The 23,432-nt window shown below is 45.8% G+C and overlaps 1 protein-coding gene across 7 annotated transcripts in view; it reads right to left on the reverse strand.

The window, feature by feature from the left end:
- Positions 1 to 23,432, reverse strand: part of TCF20 (transcription factor 20) — a 184,460-nt gene that overhangs the window by 49,177 nt on the left and 111,851 nt on the right. For 4 of the 7 annotated variants that reach the window (XM_063807960.1, XM_063807958.1, XM_063807961.1 and 1 more), the window contains exon 2: positions 30 to 5,726. In XM_063807960.1, the coding sequence (XP_063664030.1) occupies positions 30 to 5,690 (5,661 nt within the window). In that variant the 5' untranslated portion in view covers positions 5,691 to 5,726. Of the gene's footprint in view, positions 1 to 29; positions 5,727 to 22,456; positions 22,603 to 23,432 lie in introns of those variants that run through there. The other 3 variants (XM_001170780.7, XM_003317278.6, XM_003317277.6) reach the window with 1 other exon arrangement.

The following is a 23,432-nucleotide window of genomic DNA, read 5'->3' on the forward strand; positions in this document are numbered from 1 at the left end:
CAAGCTGGTAAGAGATTTCTCATACTCACCATCTCTCTGGCTATTTCCAGCGCTTCCTGCAGGCCATAGAGCCTGCCACAAACCAGGTAGATTCCATTGGCCCAGAGAATACAACCCTCATGGACCCAAAATTCATTGCTGTCAAGAGGTAGTTCAGGGATTTGTAACTCCAGCTCAGGGCCACCTTCTGAAGTGGTGGGCACGGAGGGCTTCGAGTCCAAAACAGTCTTTTCACTGCTGCCCTCAGTGGCTGCTTTTTTACAAGGGAGCCCCCTGGACAGGGACCGAGGGCCTCCACCACAGTCTTCCGAGCGGTGGCGCCGCTTAAACCTGGGGTGTGCGGCCAGGCTTCTCTGCTCCTTCTGCTGCTGCTGCTGCTCTTCCTCCTCCTCAGTGTCCGTCTTGGAGCCATTAGAAGCACTTTTGTGCCGTACCTTAACTTTGCTCTGCATTTCTGTGGCCCTCTTAGGAGGTGGATTCTTCGGGAGAGTGGCTGCATAATCTTGGGGATAAAAAGGTCCAAAGAGGTCACCCATGTTCCGGTAACTGGCCCACTTGCCACACAGACAGCAAACCAGGTGCCCCATAACCGAAGACTCTGTCACAACAGGTCCCTGCAGCATAAAGGACGAGGCCGGGAGCGCCTTGCTTTCAGTGCTGCTAGGTGGAGGGGTCAGTGACCTCTGACCCTTCCTGCCCCTCACTAATTTGGTCTGTTCTTCTTCCTCAGCATTGATGATTGTACAAACGGCTCCAAGTTCACACTTATTTACTACATGGATGTAAGGGTAAAAAGACTTGTTCTTGGCATCAGTTTTATCCAGTGGCTGGGTGGCATATTTTAGTTTGATCTCAGGTTCTTGGGGTTCCACAATGGGAACTGCTTGTTTGGTTTTTCGCTTCCTCGGCTGGGCCCCAGGCTTCCTTCTCTCCCTCCTTTGCCTCTGTTTTTTTGGCTTTGGCTCTCCATCTGCAGAACCTTCTGGTATCTGTGGGGGCTGAGGGGGTGGAGGCGGTGGCTGCTGCTGCTGTTTCTTTTGCTTATTCACACTACCAATGGGTCTCCCCTTCTTCTTTCCTGATGGGAAATATCCCTTTGGAGGGAAACCCTCTTGCTTCGGTGAAATCGTCACTGTATCGTTCTCCTTCTCTTCAGCCTTGGGGTTTGCCTCAGGGGCCAATAAGCCCACCGGAGGTACATTCTTTGAGTCTGGAAAGATTAAAGGTGCTGTTCCACCCAGGGAACCATCTGGTCTCCCTTGGTTACTACCAGGCTTCTGTGAGGTTGTGGATGTCATGGCACCAGGGGGTTCCTTTCCGGCAGTAACTGTTTCTGCATGTGTCTCTGTCTTCACTTTGTCATCCACGCTGCCACGCCACTCTTCTGAAGACCTTGGAAGAGGTTTCTCTACGTGCAACTCCTGGTTTGCTGGACTGACTAGGTCCGAAGCCACCTCACCTTTTCTCTTCTCTATGTCAGCATCCTGAACAGCAACACTCCCACCTTCAGGAGGACCACTCTTCAAAGACAGTATATCATCAAGCGTAACCGTGTCTCCCCCAGTCTCCGCACTGTTCGAAGATGCACTCCTCCTAATATTTGGGGATGTAATCTTCTGAACTATAGCTTCCAATTTCAATCCCCGTCCTTTCCGTGGGGGCAGTATTTTGGTCTTAGCAGGGCTTGTGAGGGTAACAGCAGGGCAGTTTCTATTATCTGGACTTGGAAGGTCCTTGGAGGAATCTCTCTTAGGGATAGACTTGATATCCTGACTGTGAGAAAGATGGGCATAGGAATTGAATGCTTTATCAGCGCCTTCTTTTGATGAGTGAAGGAGGCGACCTTTATCTTCAGTGCTACTGTTCTTTACATCTTGTGACTGTCTCTTACTGGGAATGGGAGAGATAAAAGAACGAACACGCCTCCTCATGATTAAGGGGTTTTGAGAAGAATGATCCTCCTGGCCTGGAAGTCTCAGCATAACACTACCAGGTTTGGATGACTGTGTAGCCTCAGCTAGTCCATGTCCATCAGTCTCATGGGGCGGCCCATACCTTTTTTGACTGGACATTCCTGGAGGACCGCTGCTTTTGGCTGGAGAAGTTTGCCGAGAAAGATCCCAACAGGATTCTTGTAACTTCTGGGAGCCATGCTTTAATTCCATGCCCTTGTTAGGCAGACCATCACTAGACATTAGGCAGCGCCCAGCCTCCTGGGCACTGGGGTCATGGTAAGTCCCCACTGGTGGGCCATACATCATACCATCTTTGTCATTTTTCAGAGGGCTCCGTACTCTGTCAAGAAACTGCTGCTGCCTTGGACTCTTCCGTGGCCCCTCCTGCCTGTGCTGTGCTGCAGCAATTACTCCCTGAGCAGAACCGCTGCTCCAGTCTTTATACTCCTCTGGTTGCTGTTGGTACATCTGTCTCTTATAATGCAGCTGAGAATTCAAACCTGCGTTAGGGTCCCCATAAGCATGAGCCCGAGTATTTGCATGATAAGCAGAGGCCAGGGTTTCTGAGTTGGGAGAAAAGGGAGTGTGTAAAGAACTCCGGTTAGCCCTCTCTGAAAAGGTCATGTGTGGATTCATGTGATGAGGGTCTCCCCCTGGGCCTCTGCTCCGCCCAGGAGACATTTTCAATTTTTCTGCAAAGTCATGATATTGAGAAGGGGACCGACCCCTCATGCCCTCCCGACCACCAACTCTGCCAGGGACCCGCCGCATTGGCGTGGGTCTGCTGTCTTGCGGGCCGTAGTCTGAAAGGGAATCATGGGTCGCTGCTCCAGGGCTGGCATTGCCGCGGTAAGACTCATGCTTGATGCTAGGAGGATGGCAGTGGTCTCCAGATTTCTTGTTGTTGAAACTAGCTTGAGATTTAGACTGTTCAAAGTCTTCCTCTTTTATCTGCCCGCTCTGGGATTTCAGCTTGGTTTCCATGGACACCAAACCACCAGGAAGAATGACCGACTGACTTAAAGTTGGATTGAGACGGTCATTCCTCCCAATTCTGGTGTCGGCACTCATGTGTCCCAGCGAGTGAGCCCCTGGGTCCCTGACAATCTGTCTTAGTGGAGAAATATCACAGATCACTGATCTTCTTTCAGAGAGGGAACCCCCAGGCTCATGTGCTGATGATTGAGGCTCTATTTCAAACTTTCTGGGAATTGGATAGTCAGTCAAATTGATCTGTTTCATTTCAGGAGCTGTGCTGCTTGATTTCCTTTCCCAGGGGCCCCAGTGGGGATTTTCTAATAGAGACCCAATGCTTTTGTTCAGAAGGCCCCTGCTAGCTAATTCATTGGTTTGACTAACCAAGACATTGGGCCTTGTGGTTCCTTCTAGGCTACCAGCCATCCCCTGATGCTCTTGAGTACTCCTAGAATATCTCCTGTCAGGGTGGTGGTGGTAACCCTGAAGCACTTCCTGCAGGAGGCTTGGGAATTTTTCATTTCTACCCTTTCGTTCCCCATGGCCAGTGAAATCTCCCTTTTCTTGCCCTGTAGGATACTGAGGAAAGCCACTGACATTTCGTGGCACGGCTGACCCGAAACTATCTTTGTAACTATAGCGCAGACTTCCAGGAGATTTGCTAGGCTCAGTTCTGCTCGTAAAAACAGGGCCCGCTGCAGAGTGGCCACTCTGGCCATTTCCTTCTCCATTATGGTTGGAGTTGTTATCGCCATTCTTGTTTCCTTTGCTCCCTCCTCCTCCTGGAGGCTCTGGCTGGGGAAGTGATGCATGACTGGTTTCCTTTGCCCCACCATTGCTAGGTGGCCTTTGAGTGGCTGCAGGATCATCCTCTTGGGAGCCTTTATCTTGTCCACCAGGCTTTTCTACCCGACCTGTCATGGCTTCCCGGGAGACAATCACCCCAACTGTCTTCTCATTAACCTTTGGGTTCCCGTCGGATGACAATGGCATGTCCTTAGCGCCTGGTGAGGTGGCCTCTTCTCTTGCGGCAGGACTAGCATTGAGTCTGGGGGGTTCATTCTGAGCACCTTGTGCCGGTGAGGAGCCAGCTTTCTCAGAGGTTCCACCCTTGTAGGTGGTGTCAGAGCTGGTGCTCTGGCCACTTAGTTGCCGCACTCTCTCGCCTTGATCCTCTGAACTGCTGGAGCAGCCTCCATCTAATGACTCTGCCATAGGGGACTTCAGCTGTTCTTCAGGTTGTGAGGAGCCTTCAGAATTTGTGCAGCTATCTGCTTTCTTGGAAGATGAGGGCCTCTTGGAGGTCTTCTTCTGAGGAGTCAGGGCATCAGAAAGTAACATGTGCTGGACAGTGTTAGGAAGATTGGCCACTTGAGTACTCAGAGCACTCAAACTACTCAACCCAGGATCTGTCAGTCGCTTTTCTGGTACCCCTTCAAGTCCAAACCCTTTGAAGCCTGCAGCATGAGAATTAGGACTGGGCATCATTGATGGGGTTGGACTGAGTTGAGGCATTAACTGTAAAATTCTGTTTCTGGAACCCATAGGCACACTGCCTTGCCCACACTGGAGATTCTCCCCAGTCTGCATGAGAGGAGATGGGGTAGAACTACAGCTTGGAGACTGAACCACAGAGGCAGCTGGAGAAGGGTTAGAAATGGGGCTGAAGTTCTGGTGAAACTGCATGGGGGACCTCACAGGAACCTCAGGCTGGTTGTACTGCCCCACTTGGCTTTGCAGGGGCAGCTTGGTGGCAGCGTTAGTATACTGCATCACATGCTGAGAAGGGTGTTGTTGTTGCTGCTGTTGCTGCTGCTGCTGCCCCTGTTGGGTCCCTTGTGGAATCTTTGCCTGTTCAAAATTCTTCATAGATTGAGGCTGATAGCTGTAATTGGATTGTGTTCCATAAGCCTGTGCATTAGAACCCACATTGTGTCCTTCATACTGAGATCCAGCATTCACACTGTAACTGCCATCATAGCTCTGTCCAGACTGGCTAAAACGCTGTGGTGAAGGGAAGGAGGAGGAGGAGGAGGAGGAAGCAGAAGACTGATAGTGTTGGCCAAACTGACCCACTCTTAACTGGTAACCAGCAGCAGAGGATGGCAGAGTTGAGGGCCGCTGCATTGGCTGTAGATGGGATGAGCTGGATGCTGGTTGGCCAGTGGCCTGTGGCAGGGGCTGATGGGACTGGTAAAGCTGTTGTCTCAACTGCTGGACTTGCTGCTGCTGCTGCTGCTGGCTGGAAGCCTGCTGTTGGTACTGAGCACTCCCTGGAGAGAAAGGCCCAGTGTAATCCTGCTGATAATGTGACACACCGCCAAGGCCAGAGTGCTGTGCTTGAAACTGGCCCACATGACCCTCACTCCCATACTGATTGCCAAAGCTGCTCCCCTGGGGGGGTCCATAGCTCTGCACAGGCCCAGAAGGCCTTCGCTGAGGAGGCTGTGGGGTTCCTGTAGTCACGGGGTCTTTGTTGCCTGCCATGTAGTAAAAATCTCCAGCCTCTTTCCTGAAACCCTGGTAACCTTGATGGCCAGAGGTCTCGCTAGCCATCGCTGCCGCAGCAGCTGCTGCTCCTCGTCGTCCACCACCACTGCCACTGCCACTGCTGCCACTACTGCCACCTGTACCTCCAAAATTCTGGAACATCTGGGCCTGACGAGGGCTGAACTCTTCTAGCCGGGATGAGCCGTGTACCTCCTGTGGGTAGCTTTGCTGGTTTCCGTGGTAACTGCTTTGCTCCCGAAAGGACTGCATACTGTTCAGCAGCACAGCAGCAGGCCAACAGCCCTCCTAGAAATAGAAGAAAGAAAAACATTAGACACGCATCTCCTCGGTACAAATAAAATCAAGTCTAGATGATGGAGGGAATAAAGATGAATCAGATGCCCAGATGAAGCTGACTGGTTTGAATTTCTATTTTTTTTGTTTTTTGTTTTTTGAGACAAGAGTCTCACTCTGTCACCCAGGCTGGAGTGCAATTGCACGATCTCAGCTCACTGCAACTTCTGCCTGCAGGGTTCAAGCAATTCTCTTGCCTCAGCCTCCCGAGTAGCTGGGACTACAGGCGCGTGGCCACCAGGCTCGGCTAATTTTTTGTATTTTTAGTAGAGACAGGGTTTCACTGTGCTGGCCAGGCTGGTCTCGAACTCCTGACCTCGTGATCCGCCCGCCTCGGCCTCCCAAAGTGCTGGAATTACAGGCATGAGCCACCACGCCTGACCCTGAATTTCATCTTTTATATTTTATCGTATCCACTTCTGAAAATGCACATATGCAGAGAAATGGCCTAAAGAGTGAGGCAAGAATCTGTAGTAGAATGAAAAGCAGCACTCTGAGTGCATACAAACCCAATACAGCAAAAACATGTATGTCTCATATATCTAATAATGCCTTATTAGACAAATGAGCCCCCAAACTCAACCGGATTAAAATATGGGGCTGTGTTATTACTGTCAATGAAAAACAGCAATTTTTCAATAAGCGTTGCAGTTATGGGGGGGAGGGGGTGTGGGGTAAGAAAAACCAAATCCTTTTTTTTTTTTTTTTTTTTTTTTTTTTTTTGAGACAAGGTCTCACTCTTGCCCAGGCTGGAGTGTGCAGGGGCACAGTCGTAGTTCACTGCAGCATCAAACACCTGGCCTCAAATGATCCTCCTGCCTCGGCCTCTCAAAGTTTTGGGACTACAGGCATAAGCCACTACTTTCATTTCTCTGCTTTCATGTATTAGGGTGATCACTGAACTGCGGGTTTTAACACTGGCTGCTGATCACCACTCCCCAACACTGAGAAACAGACCTGGCCAGAGAACTGCAGCCAATTCCTTATGTCCAAGTGCAAATTTTTGCAGCTTTACTATAATTGCCAACTACCTGTGATGACTGGTGACTCCAGGACACTCAGCCCATATGGGTTCCACACAAACTTGGGAGTCAACCTCTTCCTGGCATATGACTGTGTCTACAGCACCCCTCTCTCCACCACTCTCCTTCAATTCCCAGGTACAAAGGGCTAGACTTAAGCCAGTGAATAGCAGTGACTATTCTTCCAGATTATTTTGGGAGGTTTCCAAGAAGTTCCAGCACCTTTACCCGCCATGTGGTATTTGTATTTGCCAGTTTTTTAAATTCACAGTTATTACTGGCCATTACTATGAAAGAATTAGAAGCAATCATCTTGGAGGACAGCAAAAAAACAGAGAGGAAAATAGGAATTCATCAAGCCTAGGACCCAGACTCTTTCAAAGTTATCTGACTGAGCCACCACTTTGTATTACCTATTATAATCCCTCTTAATCAATCAAGCTGATTTTTTCCCCTTTCACCTGGGCCTGTCTCCTCAGAGTCAGAGATGAAAGGGACAAGGCCAAATTGCTCCAAGTGACTTTAGAACCAATTACTTAAAAAAACAAGTTCCAAAATACATATAGGGTAAAGTGAGGTATAATAGACAGTTTAGTTTAGTTACAACGGTTTATGAAGCTAGTTTCCTAGCTCCCCTGAAGGGGGGCTGAAAATGGAGTTGCCTGCAGGAAAGTCAACAACCTTTTCAAAGGTAAGTCAGATTTATCCTCTCCAATCCCTGGAGTGGCTCCCACCTCATTCTTTGGGAAACTGGTCTCAAAGGCCCCTGCTCCCACCCCCATGACCTCTCTGAGCTCCTCCCTTATCACTCTCTGCTCTAGCCCCACAGTTGCCTTGTTCCTGGAACAGGCCTACCACATATCTACATAGGAACTCTGTTCTCACCTGCACGTTCTTCTCCCAGAGCCAGATAGCTTGCTCTCCTTCCAGTCTTTGGGCAAGTGTCACTCATTCCCTGGTCATTCTAGTAAAAACAGCCAGCTCCACACCTTTTCCCTGGCTGTAACTCCCTCCCCTGTTTTATCCCCTGCCTGGCCCCGTACTTACTCCAAACAGACACATATATGCTACTTGTTTACTGTCTGTCTCTCCTCTGACTAAAATGTAAACTCCTTAAAGGGCAGAAACTGTCTGTTCCTTGCTGTAATCCTCACGTCATCACACCGGAGGCTGTGTGAATGATTAAATGGTGTAAGAACTAGGCCTTAGAGAACTAGGCTAGAACTCACATATTCAGAGATGGTGCTGTGGGAGTGACATGAGAGAATTATAGAAAGTGAAAATAGAATATGATCAACCTAAAAGCAGAGCTGGAGGATGCTGAAGACCTTGCCTGTAAAATCCCATGAGTCCGGTTCTAAGGGAAAGACCCAGCTTGAGTCCACATGAGAACTGAGGAAAGACTTCAGAAAGTAAATATTGATTAGAGCAGAAGATGGCCAGTAACCCCAAATTCTAAAAGCTTGACCCATATCTTGAAATATCGTAAGTCTAAAACAGCTAGACAAGGGTCTACTTCCTTAAGCTTGATTATATAGTCATGTGACCCAAAACAATCACTAAACATTCATGTGCAAATAATGTCAGAATCTAAAGGAAACAACTTCTCATCCTATTCAAAATGCCTCTGTTGCTTTGTTTCAGTGAATCTGCAGGGCAGTAAGTAATAGCTATTCAAATGGTGATGACGATGCTTGACACTGTTCCAGCACTTCACATACACTAACTCATTTAATCCTCACAACACTAGCACGCTCCTTTTACAGATGAGGAAACAGAAGCAGAGTTCACAAAGCTCCTAGGCAGCAGGGCTGGGGGCAGGACATGTTTTTAACATTACATTGCCCAGAGGGTCTTCCACATGGTCAGTAAAAAATGCCAGTTGTCCTGTCAGTTTGGCCTTGAAAGTGGGTAGCCACCCACAATAAATCTGTCCCTTCACTGCCACCCTCTCATAAGGACCTCCATACTGTTCCAGCTGGCTCTTCACCCCCTCCCCATCATTCTTAGAACTATCAAGAGCAATTCTGTCTACACGAGTATTAATTTTTTCCCCTTGTGATGTGCTCCTGCTCTACTCCTCAGTGCCAGTGGCCTTCTCTAGATAAAACAAGGCTGAATGGGGGCTAAATTGAACAGAAACATTAAAGCTAGCAGTTTAAACTAATGAAAAGCCTTCTCAAGAGATATTCTCTATAAAAAGCTATGTTACATGTTGTTTAATTAATCCTTCTGGAAATAAAATCAGGCTTCTGAAGATCTGAGTGTATAAACAATGTTGCCACTTGCTCCATATTCTTCCTAAATAGGAGCCACCAAGAGCTAAAGGCTACTTTAAACATCAGGGTATCAGGCCTCAGGCTGCCCTATCTCCAGGGAAAACAGATACAGGAAGGACTCCTTCTTAGGTCTGTTCTCAGCCTTCCCCTGCAGATTCCCTGTCCTGTATGATTACCCTTTTCCCTATTGTTATGGTTCTACTTTATGAAAAAGAAAAAAAAAATCCAAGGCCAAATACCTCCTGCAGGGTTCCAGTCATGCTAAATATTCTTAGTATACATGAAGCACCTGAGTACGAGAAGGTGGTTGCCCAGGTTTATCTTTTTTAGGAATGCCAAGTAAACCAATTAAGAAAACCAAGTAGCATATACCAACGACAGAAAATGTAAACCTGGGGCTATAAAATAAGTAATAGGCTGGGTGTGGTGGCTCATACCTGTAATCCCAGTGTTTTGGGAGGCTGAGGTGTGAGGATCGCTTGAGGTCAGGAGTTCAAGACCAGCCTGGGTTAAAAAAAATTTTAAATGCACAGTGTGATGAGGTGTGCCTACAGTCCCAGCTGCTCAAGAGGCTGAGGTAGGACGATTGCTTGAACTCAGGAGTTCGAGGCTGCAATGAGCTATGAATGTGCCAATGTGCTCCACCCTGGGTGACAGTAACCCTGTCTCAAAAAAAAAAAAAAAAAAAAAGCTAATAGAGATAATTCCAATTTTATCCCATCATCTTAAAAAAAGCATCAGTGTAGTCAGTTTTAAAGCACTGTGATTAGTAATAATAAGTGCCTGAATTCCTTTGTTTAAATGAATACAAATAGTAAGGAAAATCTGATACCCCAAAGGAATAAGTCACCTAAGGAACTTGCATACACACTCTAAAAAAGAGGCTGGGCACAGTGGCTCACCCCTGTAATCCCTGAACTTTGGGAGGTCAAGGCGGGCAGATCACTTGGGCTCAGGAGTTCGAGACCAGCCTGGGCAACATGGCGAAACCCTATCTTTATAAAAAATACAAAAATTAGCCAGGCATGGTGATGCGTGCCTGTAGTCCCAGCACCTCGGGGGGCTGAGGCAGGAGGATCGCCTGAGCCTCGGAGGCAGAGGTTGCAGTGAACAGAGATCGTGCCACTGCCCTCCAGCCTGGGCAACAAAGCGAGATTCCGTCTCAATAAATAAATAAAAAAGAGGCCTACCGATGTACTTCCCATCCATACTGACTCTCCCTTTCCTGTTTTTCTCCTATATTCCTAACTTTCAACAGTTTCAGAAGGGCTGTGGAGGTGTATTAGTGAGGTCCAGAACTCTGTGCCTAAACATTCCAGAGTCCATGTGCCGACCTCACAAACTCACTCATAACCAGCTGCAGACTTGTTCTCCCCATCCTATTAGAGGGCTGATGACCTTGCCCTCTTATAGAAAACCAACATTGGCTTTCTCTGTCCTTCTTCCTCCATATATCCAACAACATCCCACTTCCCAATCCATTCTCTTTTTTGGAAAGAGAGTCTCACTCTGTTGCCCAGGCTGGAGTGCAGTGGCATGACCACAGGCTCACTGCGGCCTCAACTTCCAGCTCAGGCAATCCTCCTGCCTCAGCCTCCCAAGTAGCTGGGACCACAGGCATGGGACCCCTGGCTAATTTTTAAAAAATAATTGGGACCATGGCTAATTTTTATAATTTCTTAAAAATAGAGACAGAGTCTCACTGTGCTGTCCAGGCTGGTCTCAAACTCCTGGGCTCAAGCCATCCTGCTGTTTCAACCTCCCAAAGTGCTAGAATTCAGCCATTGTGCCTGGCCCCAGCTAATTTTTTCATCCTCTGTCATGATTTTCTGCTTATTCTCCTTCTTTGCCTTTAAATCCTCAAGATATTGACAATGATGCATCTAGTTATAGCCTGTGTAAGGGATATTCCCTGTTTGCCCCCACAGCCTCTCCTCACCCATCTCCACCCTACTCTATGCCCTAGAAGGGACAATGGAAGGACAACTGACAGGTCCCACCACCCTTGCCTTCTGACCCAGTTTGGCTGGTAAGAGGCAGGAGAGGAGGAAAGTGAGAGGAACTTACTCTCCTGGCTCCCACCCCGAGGTTACTGAGGCTGGCTGAGACCCTCCACCAATGGCTGCAGCTCCATCGGGCAACCTCAACATATAGCCACTTTCTCCAAGCTCCAGGAACCACTTCATCCTCTGCCCTTCAGGTCTAGAAGGCAGTAGGTAACAACTCCCTGCTACTGCTAGCACAGAAGACTTCACTTTCCTGTTGGCTTCCCCAAACCCTGCTCACCCTTTCCAGTCCCTTTATTAATCTTCTGCATTGTTGTCAACTCAGCATCGTGACCACCCTCCTTCCAAGCTCTCCTCTGCAGATCAGAAGCTGAGAACTTCCGTTCCAGAACCCTTTAGCAGCATGGTTCTGGGTTAGAGTTCGCAATGAGAAGTGCAAGAGAGATTTAGAAGGTAAAATAAACGTAGAGGCTGATGATATTCCCTGGAGGTAGATGCAGCACACGTGGATTCATAGCGGCTTCCCCATGAGCTCACGAGAACCATTCACTATGACACTTCAGTATGAAATCATCAGGAACCTTCCCAATTCCAGTTCTTCCAGGGTTGGGTAAAGCCTTAATTCCTGTATCAAAACCATTCATACCAGAATAGAAAACTTCTCTTTTCCTGAATGAACCCTGAATGATACAATTAAACACTCCTCAAATTACCCAGTTTGAATGTGCCATCTGTTTTCTACTGGGACCCTGAGTGATAAGAGTTCTTCTCATTCCTAGGATTTCAGAGTAGACTATTGCCACTTGGGGAATGAGAGACTTCTATTTCATGCACTATGACATAGAACAGGGACTAAAAATCCTCCCTCAACAAAACACTTAGAAATGTCAGACAAAATGTATAGCCAAGTTGCAAGAAAGTAAGAAATGCCCAAAGTCCAAAATTGGATGAGATACTATGAAGAGAGTTGCAGGCAGGTGCTGGGCTCTGAATGCCAAGGATGTGGGGTCTATAGGGCTTATTAACCATATGGCAAAGGGTTTTTTTTTTTTTTGAGACGGAGTCTCGCTCTGTTGCCCAGGCTGGAGTGCAGTGGCGATATCTCGGCTCACTGCAAGCTCCGCCTCCCGGGTTCACATCATTCTCCTGCCTCAGCCTCCCAAGTAGCTGGGACTACAGGCGCCCACCACCGTGCCTGGCTAATTTTTTGTATTTTTAGTAGAGACAGGGTTTCACCGTGTTAGCCAGGATGGTCTCTATTCTCCTGACCTCATGATCCGCCCGCCTCGGCCTCCCAAAGTGCTGGGATTACAGGCGTGAGCCACCGCGCCCGGCCCCATATGGCAAAGGTTTTAATGACCATGCAGAGACAGAGCAAGGCCTCTGGCCCTCTAGACAGATCAGTACTTAAGGACTCTGGACAGTGTCACTTGTGGCTATAATCATTTCTAAAAGATAACAAATGCATTTATTATTAGGCAGTAACTAACTCATTTTCAATGACAAAGATAAGGTTGTTCTTCCTCAACTGACCCAACTGCCTATTCTCAAAGAAAACCATGATCATCCCAAGCAAGAAGCTTTAGAATAACCCCAAACTGACCTTTCACTTTGACTCTGCATTTACCATGCTACCTCATCATGACACTACTCTCCTTCCTGTATTTGTCCTTTCCCATTCCATTCTCGTCACTGTCATTTTCATCTTTCTTGGGCTAGAATAACACCTGAAAAGTTCTCTTTCCCAGTACTTTCTTTTGCTTAACTGCCATTTTGACACCATCACACCCCCACATAGGCCCTGAAGCCCTGTGACATCTTCCCAACACAATTTCTGCTTCTCCCCACCCTCTCAAACAAGCCTGCTCAGCCCCCTTTGTGCCATCGGCCCACTCTCACCTTGGTCTCAACTTGGAGCCTTTTAAGCATCCCCAGGCCCATAAATTCCTTCTTGCCACATGAGATCATATGGTTCTTAAGAGCTCTTAGAACGTGTCCTGCTGTATCTTAAGAGCTCCTAAAATGTGTTAACCATGTGATTTTCTCTACAAATCTTCCTCTAAGCAGAGAATGTGTTGGCTTTACCTTGCTTAGTAAAAACAAACCAATTAAAGTATTTACCTTTAACCAGTATCTAAGGTATGTACCACTGATATAATAAAAATTGCTGGCCGGCCACAGTGCCTCACACCTGTAATCCCAGCACTTTGGGAGGCCGAGGCAGGCAGACTGTTTGAGCTCAGGAGACCAGCATGGGCAACATAACAAGACCCCGTCTCCACAAAAAATACAAAAGAATTAGCTGGGTGTGCTGGCTTGTGCCTGTAGTCCCAGCCACTCCAGAGGCTGAGGCAGGAGGATCACTTGAGCCTGGGAGGCAGAGGTTGCAGTGAGCCGAGGCTGCACGCTACTACACTCCAGCCTGGGTGCTACAGTAAGACCTGTCCCAATAAATAAATAAATAATTGCCATTTATTTAGCAATCTATATATGTTAGTCACTGTGTGGTTTTACCTGTAACTCAATTAATGAATGAGGGGGAAAATTTTATGTAATTTTTTCCAAAAGTCCAAATTTTCCAAAAGTCACTCCTCTAGGATAAGTTGGAGCTGACATTCTGTAACTCCAATTCTTCTGATTCTAGAGCCCATAACCCTTTCTTTCACTGTACCACAACATTAGGCAAGGAAAATCCAAATGCATATTTTTGAAAATCCTGACACACACTTGGGTCAGATTTCTAATAACTGTAGCTATCAATTATTGCCATGCCTCACACATGTGACACACTATCAGGTGCTTTACACAAATGTTAATGCATTTCGTCCTTACCATGATCTAAGAAATGTTAGTAATCCTTTTTGTAAATGGAGACTCAGAAGTTAAACAAGCAAAATATTCATGGTAAACAATGAGATAAGATATATAATATGCCCACTGCAAAACCCAGTCTGTATTTCCCAATGTGTGACATTGGGAAGCATTTTAGAAAGGGATCTTGAGGAATCTTGCTAGAATTTAGTTGACTGCTTATACCTAGATATATCTATAACACCTGTATCGTTTGTTTTGTATGTGCAAATGTGGGATCTTCCTAAGTGTATCAAGCATAAAGATCTGCTCAGTGACTTAATATTTCATACTCTATGTCCTGTTTGCACATGGGCAGAGCCTATATTTTTCTCAGTGGCTAAAAGTTATCTTAGTGTAATAGGACTTCAGAATAAAATAAAGTGTAATGAAGGTGCTGGCTTCCTCCCTGACTTGGGAGATCAGAAGAGTCTGAAAGCAACTCAGAATTCGCAAGTCAGTTCCTTGTCTAGAAGAAAAGAAACCCACAAGAATGCTGCATATCTAAAAAGATTGCTTTCTGGGTGTCAAAACTCATATTAGGCATGTAAGCCATAAAAAATATCCACCTTGAATCATGACCAAATACATGCAGGCAAAAACTAGGGGGATAAATTTGTAACTATTACATTTCCTGGCCGGGCGCGGCGGCTCACGCCTGTAATACCAGCACTTTGGGAGGCCGAGGTGGGTGGATAACGAGGTCAGGAGATTGAGACCATCCTGGCTAACACAGTGAAACCCCGTCTCTACTAAAAATACAAAAAAATTAGTCGGGTGTGGTAGTAGGCACCTGTAGTCCCAGCTACTCAGGAGGCTGAGGCAGGAGAATGGCGTGAACCTGGGAGGCAGAGATTGCAGTGAGATCGCACCACTGCACTCCAGCCTGGGCAACAAGCGAGACTCTGTCTCAAAAAAAAAATTTCCTAAAAAATTTAAAAGATGATATCCCATCTGGTTAGGTTAGGCTAAAGCTGGTACAAAAAAAAAAAAAAAAAAAGCACCATAAATGATTATGACTCTTTTGGAAAAGAAAACTGGTAATAAAACAGTCAACCAAACAAAAAAACAAAATACCAACATATTCACTCCAGTAATATGTATTAGAAGAAAAAACTGGCAACAACCTATTTGAAAATTGATTAAACAAATTATGGTATATCCACTCAAAGAAATAGTACATAATCATTTTAAACAATTGCAAAGACTCTAGCACCATGGAAAATTACGTAGTATCAGATGAAAAGAGCAGCTCACGTAAACTTATACCTGTGCTATGATTATAACTATCTGAAAATGAGGCATTCATTTAGTCCCAGGCCAAAGGGAATAATGGAGAAAAATGGAAAACTTCTGGACTATCCAAGGTGGCAGCGTTGTGGAAGTATTTTTTCCCCTTTTCATTTCTATTTACATTAATTTTTGTGTAGGAAATAATCACTTTTTTTTTTTTTGAGACAGAGTCTTGCACTGCACTGCTGGAGTGCAGTGGTGCAATCTTGGCTCACTGTAGCCTCTGCCTCCCAGGTTCAAGCAATTCTCCTGCCTCAGCCTCCCAAGTAGCTGAGATTACAGGTGCCTGCCACCACGTCCAGCTAATTTTTGTATTTTTAGTAGAGACAGCATTTCGCCATGTTGGCCAGGCTGGTCTTGAACTCCTGACCTCAAGTGATCCACCTGTCTTGGCTTCCCAAAGTGCTGGGATTACAGGGTGAGCCACAGTGCTCAGCCAAAATGTCATTAACCTCATTTAAAAATTACAACCCTTGAACTATCTCAACAGTATCGGAGCTTTATCTGTTCCTACTGACAGCAAAGTGCTGCTCTGCCCAAGGGAAAGAAATAGAGGCACAGGGGACCCCACAAGTCAGAAGCAGGAGGGAAGGGAGGAGCCTGCCAGACAGGACCTCTACTTCAGGAAACCTGGTGCCAATGCCACACACAGGGTTGTTGGACACCACAGTGCCCAGGCAAGTGTGCACACAGGGTCACTAGCTCAAAATTATTTTTTGAGAATCAGGCCTAAAGTCAGCTGAATTCCAACCCACAGTGGGCAGGCCTATTATTAGGCATAATTTCAAACAGCCAAGAGGCTGTAAAGCATCCTATATCCACCACATGCTTCTGTAACTCTGCAAGGAGATGCTATAAATCTGCTCCTGAGCAGACCAAAGGCACCTGGGCCCTATCCTGGCCCCACCCCCACTCCATGGCTATCTGTCTTATTTTCACAGGGGCATCCCAAGATCACTTCAGATGACCACATATGTGAGCAGGATGGCCAAACAGTTCCCAAAAAGGGGGCAGGAGAAGGGTGGGAGCAGGACATCTCTGGGGCTAGCTAGAGCTCCTGTGGGATTTTCTTAAATGCTGAGCGTAGGGGCTTCTGAGATGTCATTGAATATATTTTTTCATTTAAAGGTTGTATTAATACATAATTTCTAAACCTTCAGAGGCAAAAGGGAAGTAATTAGTGTTGCCACTTATAGGCTAAAAGGATGTTCCATTTTATAATTCATTCAAATATAATTTTGAGGCCGGGCCTGGTGGCTCAAGCCTGTAATCCCAGCACTTCGGAAGGCTGAGGCAGGCAGATCACACCTGAGGTCAGAAGTTCAAGACCAGCCTGGCCAACATGGTGAAATGCTGTCTCTACTAAAAATACAAAAACTGGCCACATACGGTGGCGGAAACCTGTAATCCCAGCTACTCAGGAGGCTGTGGCAGGAGAATCGCTTGAACACAGGAGGTGGAGGTTGCAGTGAGCCAAGATCACGCCACTGAACTCCATCCAGCCTGGGTGACAGAGTGAGATTCTGTCTCTTAAAAAGAAATAATAATAAAACAAACAAATACAATTCTGAATTAAAATTCAAAAGATATCAATGACCAAACCAAAGTAGAAGTGGGCAAAAGCTATATGAAAATTAGACACTTCACTGAACAACCCAAAAAAGCTCAAAACAAAAGGAAAGAAACAAACTAGCAGAACAAATGGTATAGCTGCATAAAAAGGGCTAGTATTGTAAAGACGTTAAGTCTCCACATATTAGTTTATAAAATTCTAATAGGTTCCAGTCAAAATCTCAATAGGGTATTAAAAAATAATTTTTAAGACTGGGCGTGGTGGCTCACGCCTGTAATCCCAGCACTTTGAGAGGCCAAGGCAGGCAGAACACACGAGGCCAGGAGTTCGAGACCAGCCTGGCCATTACAGTGAAACCCTGTCTCTACTAAAAATACAAAAATTAGCTGGGCATGGTGGCACATGCCCGTAATCCTAGCTACTCGAGTGGCTGAGGCACAAGAATCACTTGAACTCTGGAGGCTGCAGTGAGCTAAGATCGTTCCATTGCACTCCAGCCTGGGAGACAGAGCAACAGCCTCTCTCAAAAAAAAATAATAATTTTAAATTACTTCAAATGTACAGAAAAGTGCAAAAATAGTTCAAAGAGCTCACATACCCTCTTTCAACGAGATTCTCCAACTGATGCTTTACATCATTTGCTCCATTATCTTTTCCTGACCCCTTTGAGAGCAGGCTGAAGGCATGAAGCTCCATTGTTGCTCAATACTCTAGTGCGTTATTTCCAAAAACAAGGACATTCTCCTCCATAACCAGCATACAAGCCTCCACATCAGGAAATCAACACTGATACTACACTCTCAATCCAATCCATAGACCCCATTTGAATTTTGTCAGCTGTCCCAACAATGTCTTTCCTTTCTAGTCCAGGAGTCTACCCCAGAGCTACATCTCACCAGTGTCAATCAATCTGGAATAGTTCCCTTTTCTCTTCCTGACTTCTATGTCCCTGCCAGAGTACAGTCTTTTCATTTTGCAGGATAACCCTCAATCTGATCTGTATTTCCTCATGACCGGACTCAGGTCATGCTTCCTTAGCGGCAATACCAGACACATGGTGCTGTGTTCTTCCCAGGACATTGCATAAGAAGAAGACTGATGGCAACCCATCCCACTACTGCTGATATTTACCATATTCACCTGGTCAAGCTTATTAGAGATGTAGTGTCTCAGGCCCCACAGACCTACAGGATCAGATTCTGCATGTTAACAAGGTCACTAGCAAGTCAAACATATGTTACTGTTTGTGAAGTACCAGTGAAAGGTCTTATAAAAAGTAAGAGCCACATGGGGAAGTTCAGATTTTATTAGAAGCCTTTGGAGGGTTTTAAACTATGGAGTGGCATGATCTGGTTTCAGTTCTTAAATGGCTCCTCTGGCTGTTTTGTGGAAAACAGACCAGGGGAGGGGCAAGGACAGAGCAGGGAATTAGTTAGTTGGTAGTCTGGTTAAGGGATGTTGGCTGCATGGGTGAATGTGGTGTTGATGGAGGTAGTGACACACGGTCAAAACGGACACCGTCTGAAGTCAGAGCCAACAGAAATTGCTAACGGATCAGAAGTGGACATGAGAGTCATAACAACAATGATAAACAGCAGCAGCCAACACTAGTTAAACACAAGCCATGTGCCAGCCACTGCTCCATGTCTTTTCAGGTGAAAATTCATTCAACTGTCACAATAATCCCAAGAGGTACAAGTGACAACCCCACTTTATTCAAATGAAGACAACATGGTAGAGAGAGGTTGTGTAGCTGCCCAAGGCCTCAGATCTGAGCTTAGGCAGTGACTGGGGAGCTTGTACTCCATCACCATCCCTTACAGAACAACTGCAAACACTGCACCATTTGTGAAGAGGAACGAGGCTGGTAAAGGGAATCAAGAGTGCTTTGCCAAACATGGCAACACGCGATTCCCATTGCACATCCACATGGAAACAGCAGGGAGACAGCCAATGCGACAGGATCTCCAAGGAAAGGTGGGGTAGAGATAAAAATGGGAAGGTCATTAGCACAGAGGTAGTATTTAAAGCCAACAGAGTAGATGAGATCACCCAGAGCAGTTTTTCAAACGGCAGGCTGTGAAATCAATTTAGTGGGTCATGAACAGCACTTAAAAAAAAATGAAATAGAGCAGAATGGAAAATAACAGAGTCCACGGCTCATGAAGTATAAGAACCGTTTTGTGAAACTTTTGTTTCTGTTGTGTCTGTGTGCACAAGACGGTGCAGTGTGTTTGTACTTGTCCGGCATTTGGTATGGCTGAAAAAAAAGATTTAAAACCACTGGTCTAGAGGCTAACTTGGAGTGACTGATCCCTGCAATCACTCTATCATTTAGAAGGTGGAGAAGAGGAAAAGAAGCCAGAAAAGGAGAGTGAAGAAGTAGGAAGGAGGAAAGGCAGTGGGGGGGTCCCAAGCAAATGTGACATGTTGGACATCCAACGTGCTGGTGAGAGTCATGCAGTATGATCACAGCAGAGATGTCCATAATTATGGAATGGCAAGGTAAGCACACAGCTGTGGGAGCAGAGGGGCAAGTAACCTGTTTAAACTTAGCACAGAATAAAAAAGGGAAGGAGAGAGGTGATATTAGGATTTTATTTGAGATCTAAGTTTAAGGGAACGGCAGGATATCCAGTCTGTAACTTCCATAAACAGCAAATATCCAATCATTCTTTTATTGTTGTTTTTAAGCATCTACTATGTGCTGGGCTGTTTACTAGACCTGGGAAAATAACTAGGACACTGTTCTATCCTGAAAAGCCTCAAACTGCAAGAGAGTAACGCAGGTACAGTACAGTGAAGAGAGAGGGTCAGAAGATAGGGTGTGTAACAACAGGTTTGTTGAAGGCCACGGCAATTTTCCTTTCCAACCATACTGTTCACTATTGGCCAAACCCACCACTCCACACAGACCATGCGCTCCGACCTCTTGATTTGTGCTTGGCCTCTCCCCAAAACACTTTCCAAATCTGAGTCATTCCTCAAGGCCATTTGGCTTCCTCACTGAAGGCTTCAGGAAAACGGCTCAGCTTGGTGATCTTGCCTTCCCCAAACAGCTACAGCACTTCTTGTCCATACACCATTACCTGGTGGCTGTGTCCTTATTTCCCCACTTGGTATGAATGCCTTATCTCCCCAGCTGAGCCATGTATTGTTGAAGGCATGTAACAAACATGTCTCACATCTACAAGGTCCTCAAACAGCAGCCAAGCAAACACTTGTTGCTCTGCTACTAGACTTCCCTCCAATCCAGCTTGCATTTCAGCATCTTACTGAAAAAGATCTGATTAATTCACCCCCTATTTTAAAACCTTCACTGGCTCCCAATTATTAGTACAGCACATGCAGACTTGTCTTCCAGGTGTACCACACAGCTTTCCCTTCCCTGCCTCCCAAACACCTTAAAGTTGAAGCAACAGCAATAAAAATAGTCACGTGCTACATAACGCATTTCTGTCAACAATGACCACGTACACAATGGTGGTCCCATCAGAGTACAATGGAGCTGAAAAATTCCTATTGCCTGGTGATGCTGTAGCTGTCATAATGCAACGTATTACCTCCTTGTTTATGGTCATGCAAGTGTAAACCTAATATACTGCCAGTGGTATAAAAGCATAGCACATACAACTATGTACAGTATGTAATACTTGAAAATAAACTATGTTACTGGTTTACATATCCTATGTAGAATTCTATGTTATGTATACTATGTATTCTACTTATAAAAATAGTTAACTAAAGCTGGGTGTGGGAGCATGTGCCTATAAGTCCTAGCTACTCAGGAGGCTGAGGCAGAGAATCGCTGGAACCTGGGAGGTGGAGGTTGCAATGAGCCGAGATCATGCCACTGCACTCCAGTCTGGGTGACGGAGAGAGACTGTCTCAAAAAAAAACCAAAGCAAACAAACAAAAGACACTGTTATCATAGGAGATGATAGCTCCATGTGTGTTACTGACCCTAAAGACCTTCCAGTGGGCCAAGATGTGAAGCTGGAAGACAGTGATATTAATTATTCTGACCCTGTGTAGGTTTAGGCTAATGCATGTGTTTGTGTCTTCGTTTTTAACAAAAGTGTTTAAAAAGTGAAAAAATAAAAAATAAAAAATATTTAAATATGGCTCGGTGAGGTGGCTCACATCTGTAATCCCAGTACTTTGGAAGGCCAAGGTGGGTGGATCACATGGGGTCAGGAATTCCAGACCAGCCTGGCCAACACGGTGAAACCCCGTCTCTACTAAAAAAAACACAAAAATTAGCCAGGTGTGATGGCGTGTGCCTGTAGTACCAACTACTTGGGAGGCTAAGGCAGGAGAATCGCTTGAACTCGCGACATGGAGGCTGCAGTGAGCTGAGACCGCACCATTCCACTCCAACCTGGGCGACACAGCAAGACTCTGTCTCAAATAATGATAATAAATAGAAAAAAAAGCTTATAAAGTGGCTAGGCCTGGTGGCTCACACCTACAATTCCAGAACTTTTAGGAGGCAGAGGAGAAAGGATTGCTTGATGCCAGGAGTTTGAGACCAGCCTGGGCAACACAGCATGACTCCAGCTCTATAAAAACTAAAAAAACGTAGCCAAGCACGGTGGTATGCACCTGTAGTCCTAGCTACTCAGGAGGCTTAAGTGAGGGTTGCTTGAGCCCAGGAGTTTGAGGTTACAGGGAGCTATGACTGTGCCACTGCACTCCAGCCTGGAACAGAGTAAGACCTTATCTTTAAGAGTAATTAATAATAATCATAAAAAAGTTTATAGAATAACACAATGACAGAAAATATTTTTGAACAGCTGCACAATGTATTTGTGGCTTAAGCTAAGTATTATTACAAGAGTCAAAAGGTTACAAATTTTTAAAGTAAAAAAGTTACAATAATCTGGCCGGGCACCGGTGGCTCATGCCTGTAATCCCAGCATTTTGAGAGGCCCAGGCGGGTGGATCACAAGGTCAGCAGATCAAGACCATCCTGGCTAATACGGTGAAACCCCGTCTCTACTAAAAATACAAAAAATTAGCCAGGTGTGGTGGCGGGCACCTGTAGTCCCAGCTACTCGGGAGGCTGAGGCAGAAGAATGACGTGAACCCGGGAGGCGGAGCTTGCAGTGAGCCGAGATCAAGCCACCGCACTCCAGCCTGGGCAACAGAGAGAGACTCCGTCTCAAAAAAAAAAAAAAAAAAAGTTACAGTAATCTAAGGTTAATAATATCAAAACAAGAAAACTTTAAAAAATAAATTTAGTGTAGTCCAAATGTGCAGTGTTTATACATCTACAGTAGTGTGCAGTAACGTCCTGGGCCTTTACCTTCATTCACCATTCACTCACTGACTCACCCAGAACAACTTCCGTATCTTTTATACCTTATTTTTACTGTACCTTCTCTATGTTTAGACATATGCAGATACATAAATACTTACATTCTTTTACAATCTCCTACAGCATTCAGTACAGTAACATGCGGTACAGGTTTGTATCCTAGGAGCAATAGGCTATACCACATAGCCTAGATGGGCAGTCGGCTACACCCAGGCTACGTGTGTGTAAGTACATCCTAAGATGTTAGAACAACGACAAAAATCACTCAATGATGCACTTCTTAGAAATATTTTGTTAACTGAGGCATGATTGTACCAAAACAAAAAAAAAACAACGTACCACCAGCACCAAAGGTGAGCAGAGATGAAAATTAGAAAGACGACTGATATTCATTCAACTGCTGACAACAGATGTTTTGGGGGTGGGATTACAGGGCACAGTCATCTTTCAGCAACTAGTTCGATCGGCCAGGCGCAGTGGCTCACGCCTGTAATCCCAGCACTTTGGGAGGCCGAGGCGGGCGGATCGCAAGGTCAGGAGATCGAGACCATCCTGTCTAACACGGTGAAACCCCATCTCTACTAAAAAAAATACAAAAAAATTAGCACGGCGTGGTGGCGGGCACCTGTGGTCCCAGCAACCCGGGAGGCAGAGCTTGCAGTGAGCCTAGATCGTGCCACTGCGCTCCAGCCTGGGCAACAGAGCAAGACTCCGTCTCCAAAAAGAAAAAAAAAAAAAAACTAGTTTGACCAACATGCTAATTTTAAAACAAATAAAATTTAAAAGAAAACAAACAATAATTGCAACTACTTTTATTGAGTGTTTAAATTATGTGCTATGCAATATTTTTTGTTTGTTTTGAGACAGAGTCTCCCTCTGTTGTCCACGCTGGAGTGCAGTGGTGCAATCTCGGCTCAGTGCAACCTCTGCCTCCCTGGTTCAAGCAATTCTCCTGCCTCAGTCTCCCAAGTAGCTGAGATTACAGGCTTGTGCCACAATACCCGGCTAATTTTTGTATTTTTAGTAGAGGCGAGGTTTTAACCATGTTGGCCAGACTGGTCTCGAACTCCTGACCTCAAGTCATCCACCTGCCTCGGCCTCCCAAAGTGCTAGGATTACAGGTGTGAGCCATCACACCCAGCTGCAATGCAATATATTATAGTCTCATTTAATCTTAACTCTATTATGCAGTAACTAGCCATTCTGCAGATGAGGAAACAAAGGCTCAGAAAGTTTAGTAACTCTCATAAGGTTATACAGCCAGTCAGTGAGGAAGACAGGCTGGGACTAATAAGGAATGTGCCCTAACTTCTAC

Source organism: Pan troglodytes, chromosome 23, assembly GCF_028858775.2.
Source record: "Pan troglodytes isolate AG18354 chromosome 23, NHGRI_mPanTro3-v2.0_pri, whole genome shotgun sequence".
NCBI lineage: Eukaryota > Metazoa > Chordata > Mammalia > Primates > Hominidae > Pan > Pan troglodytes.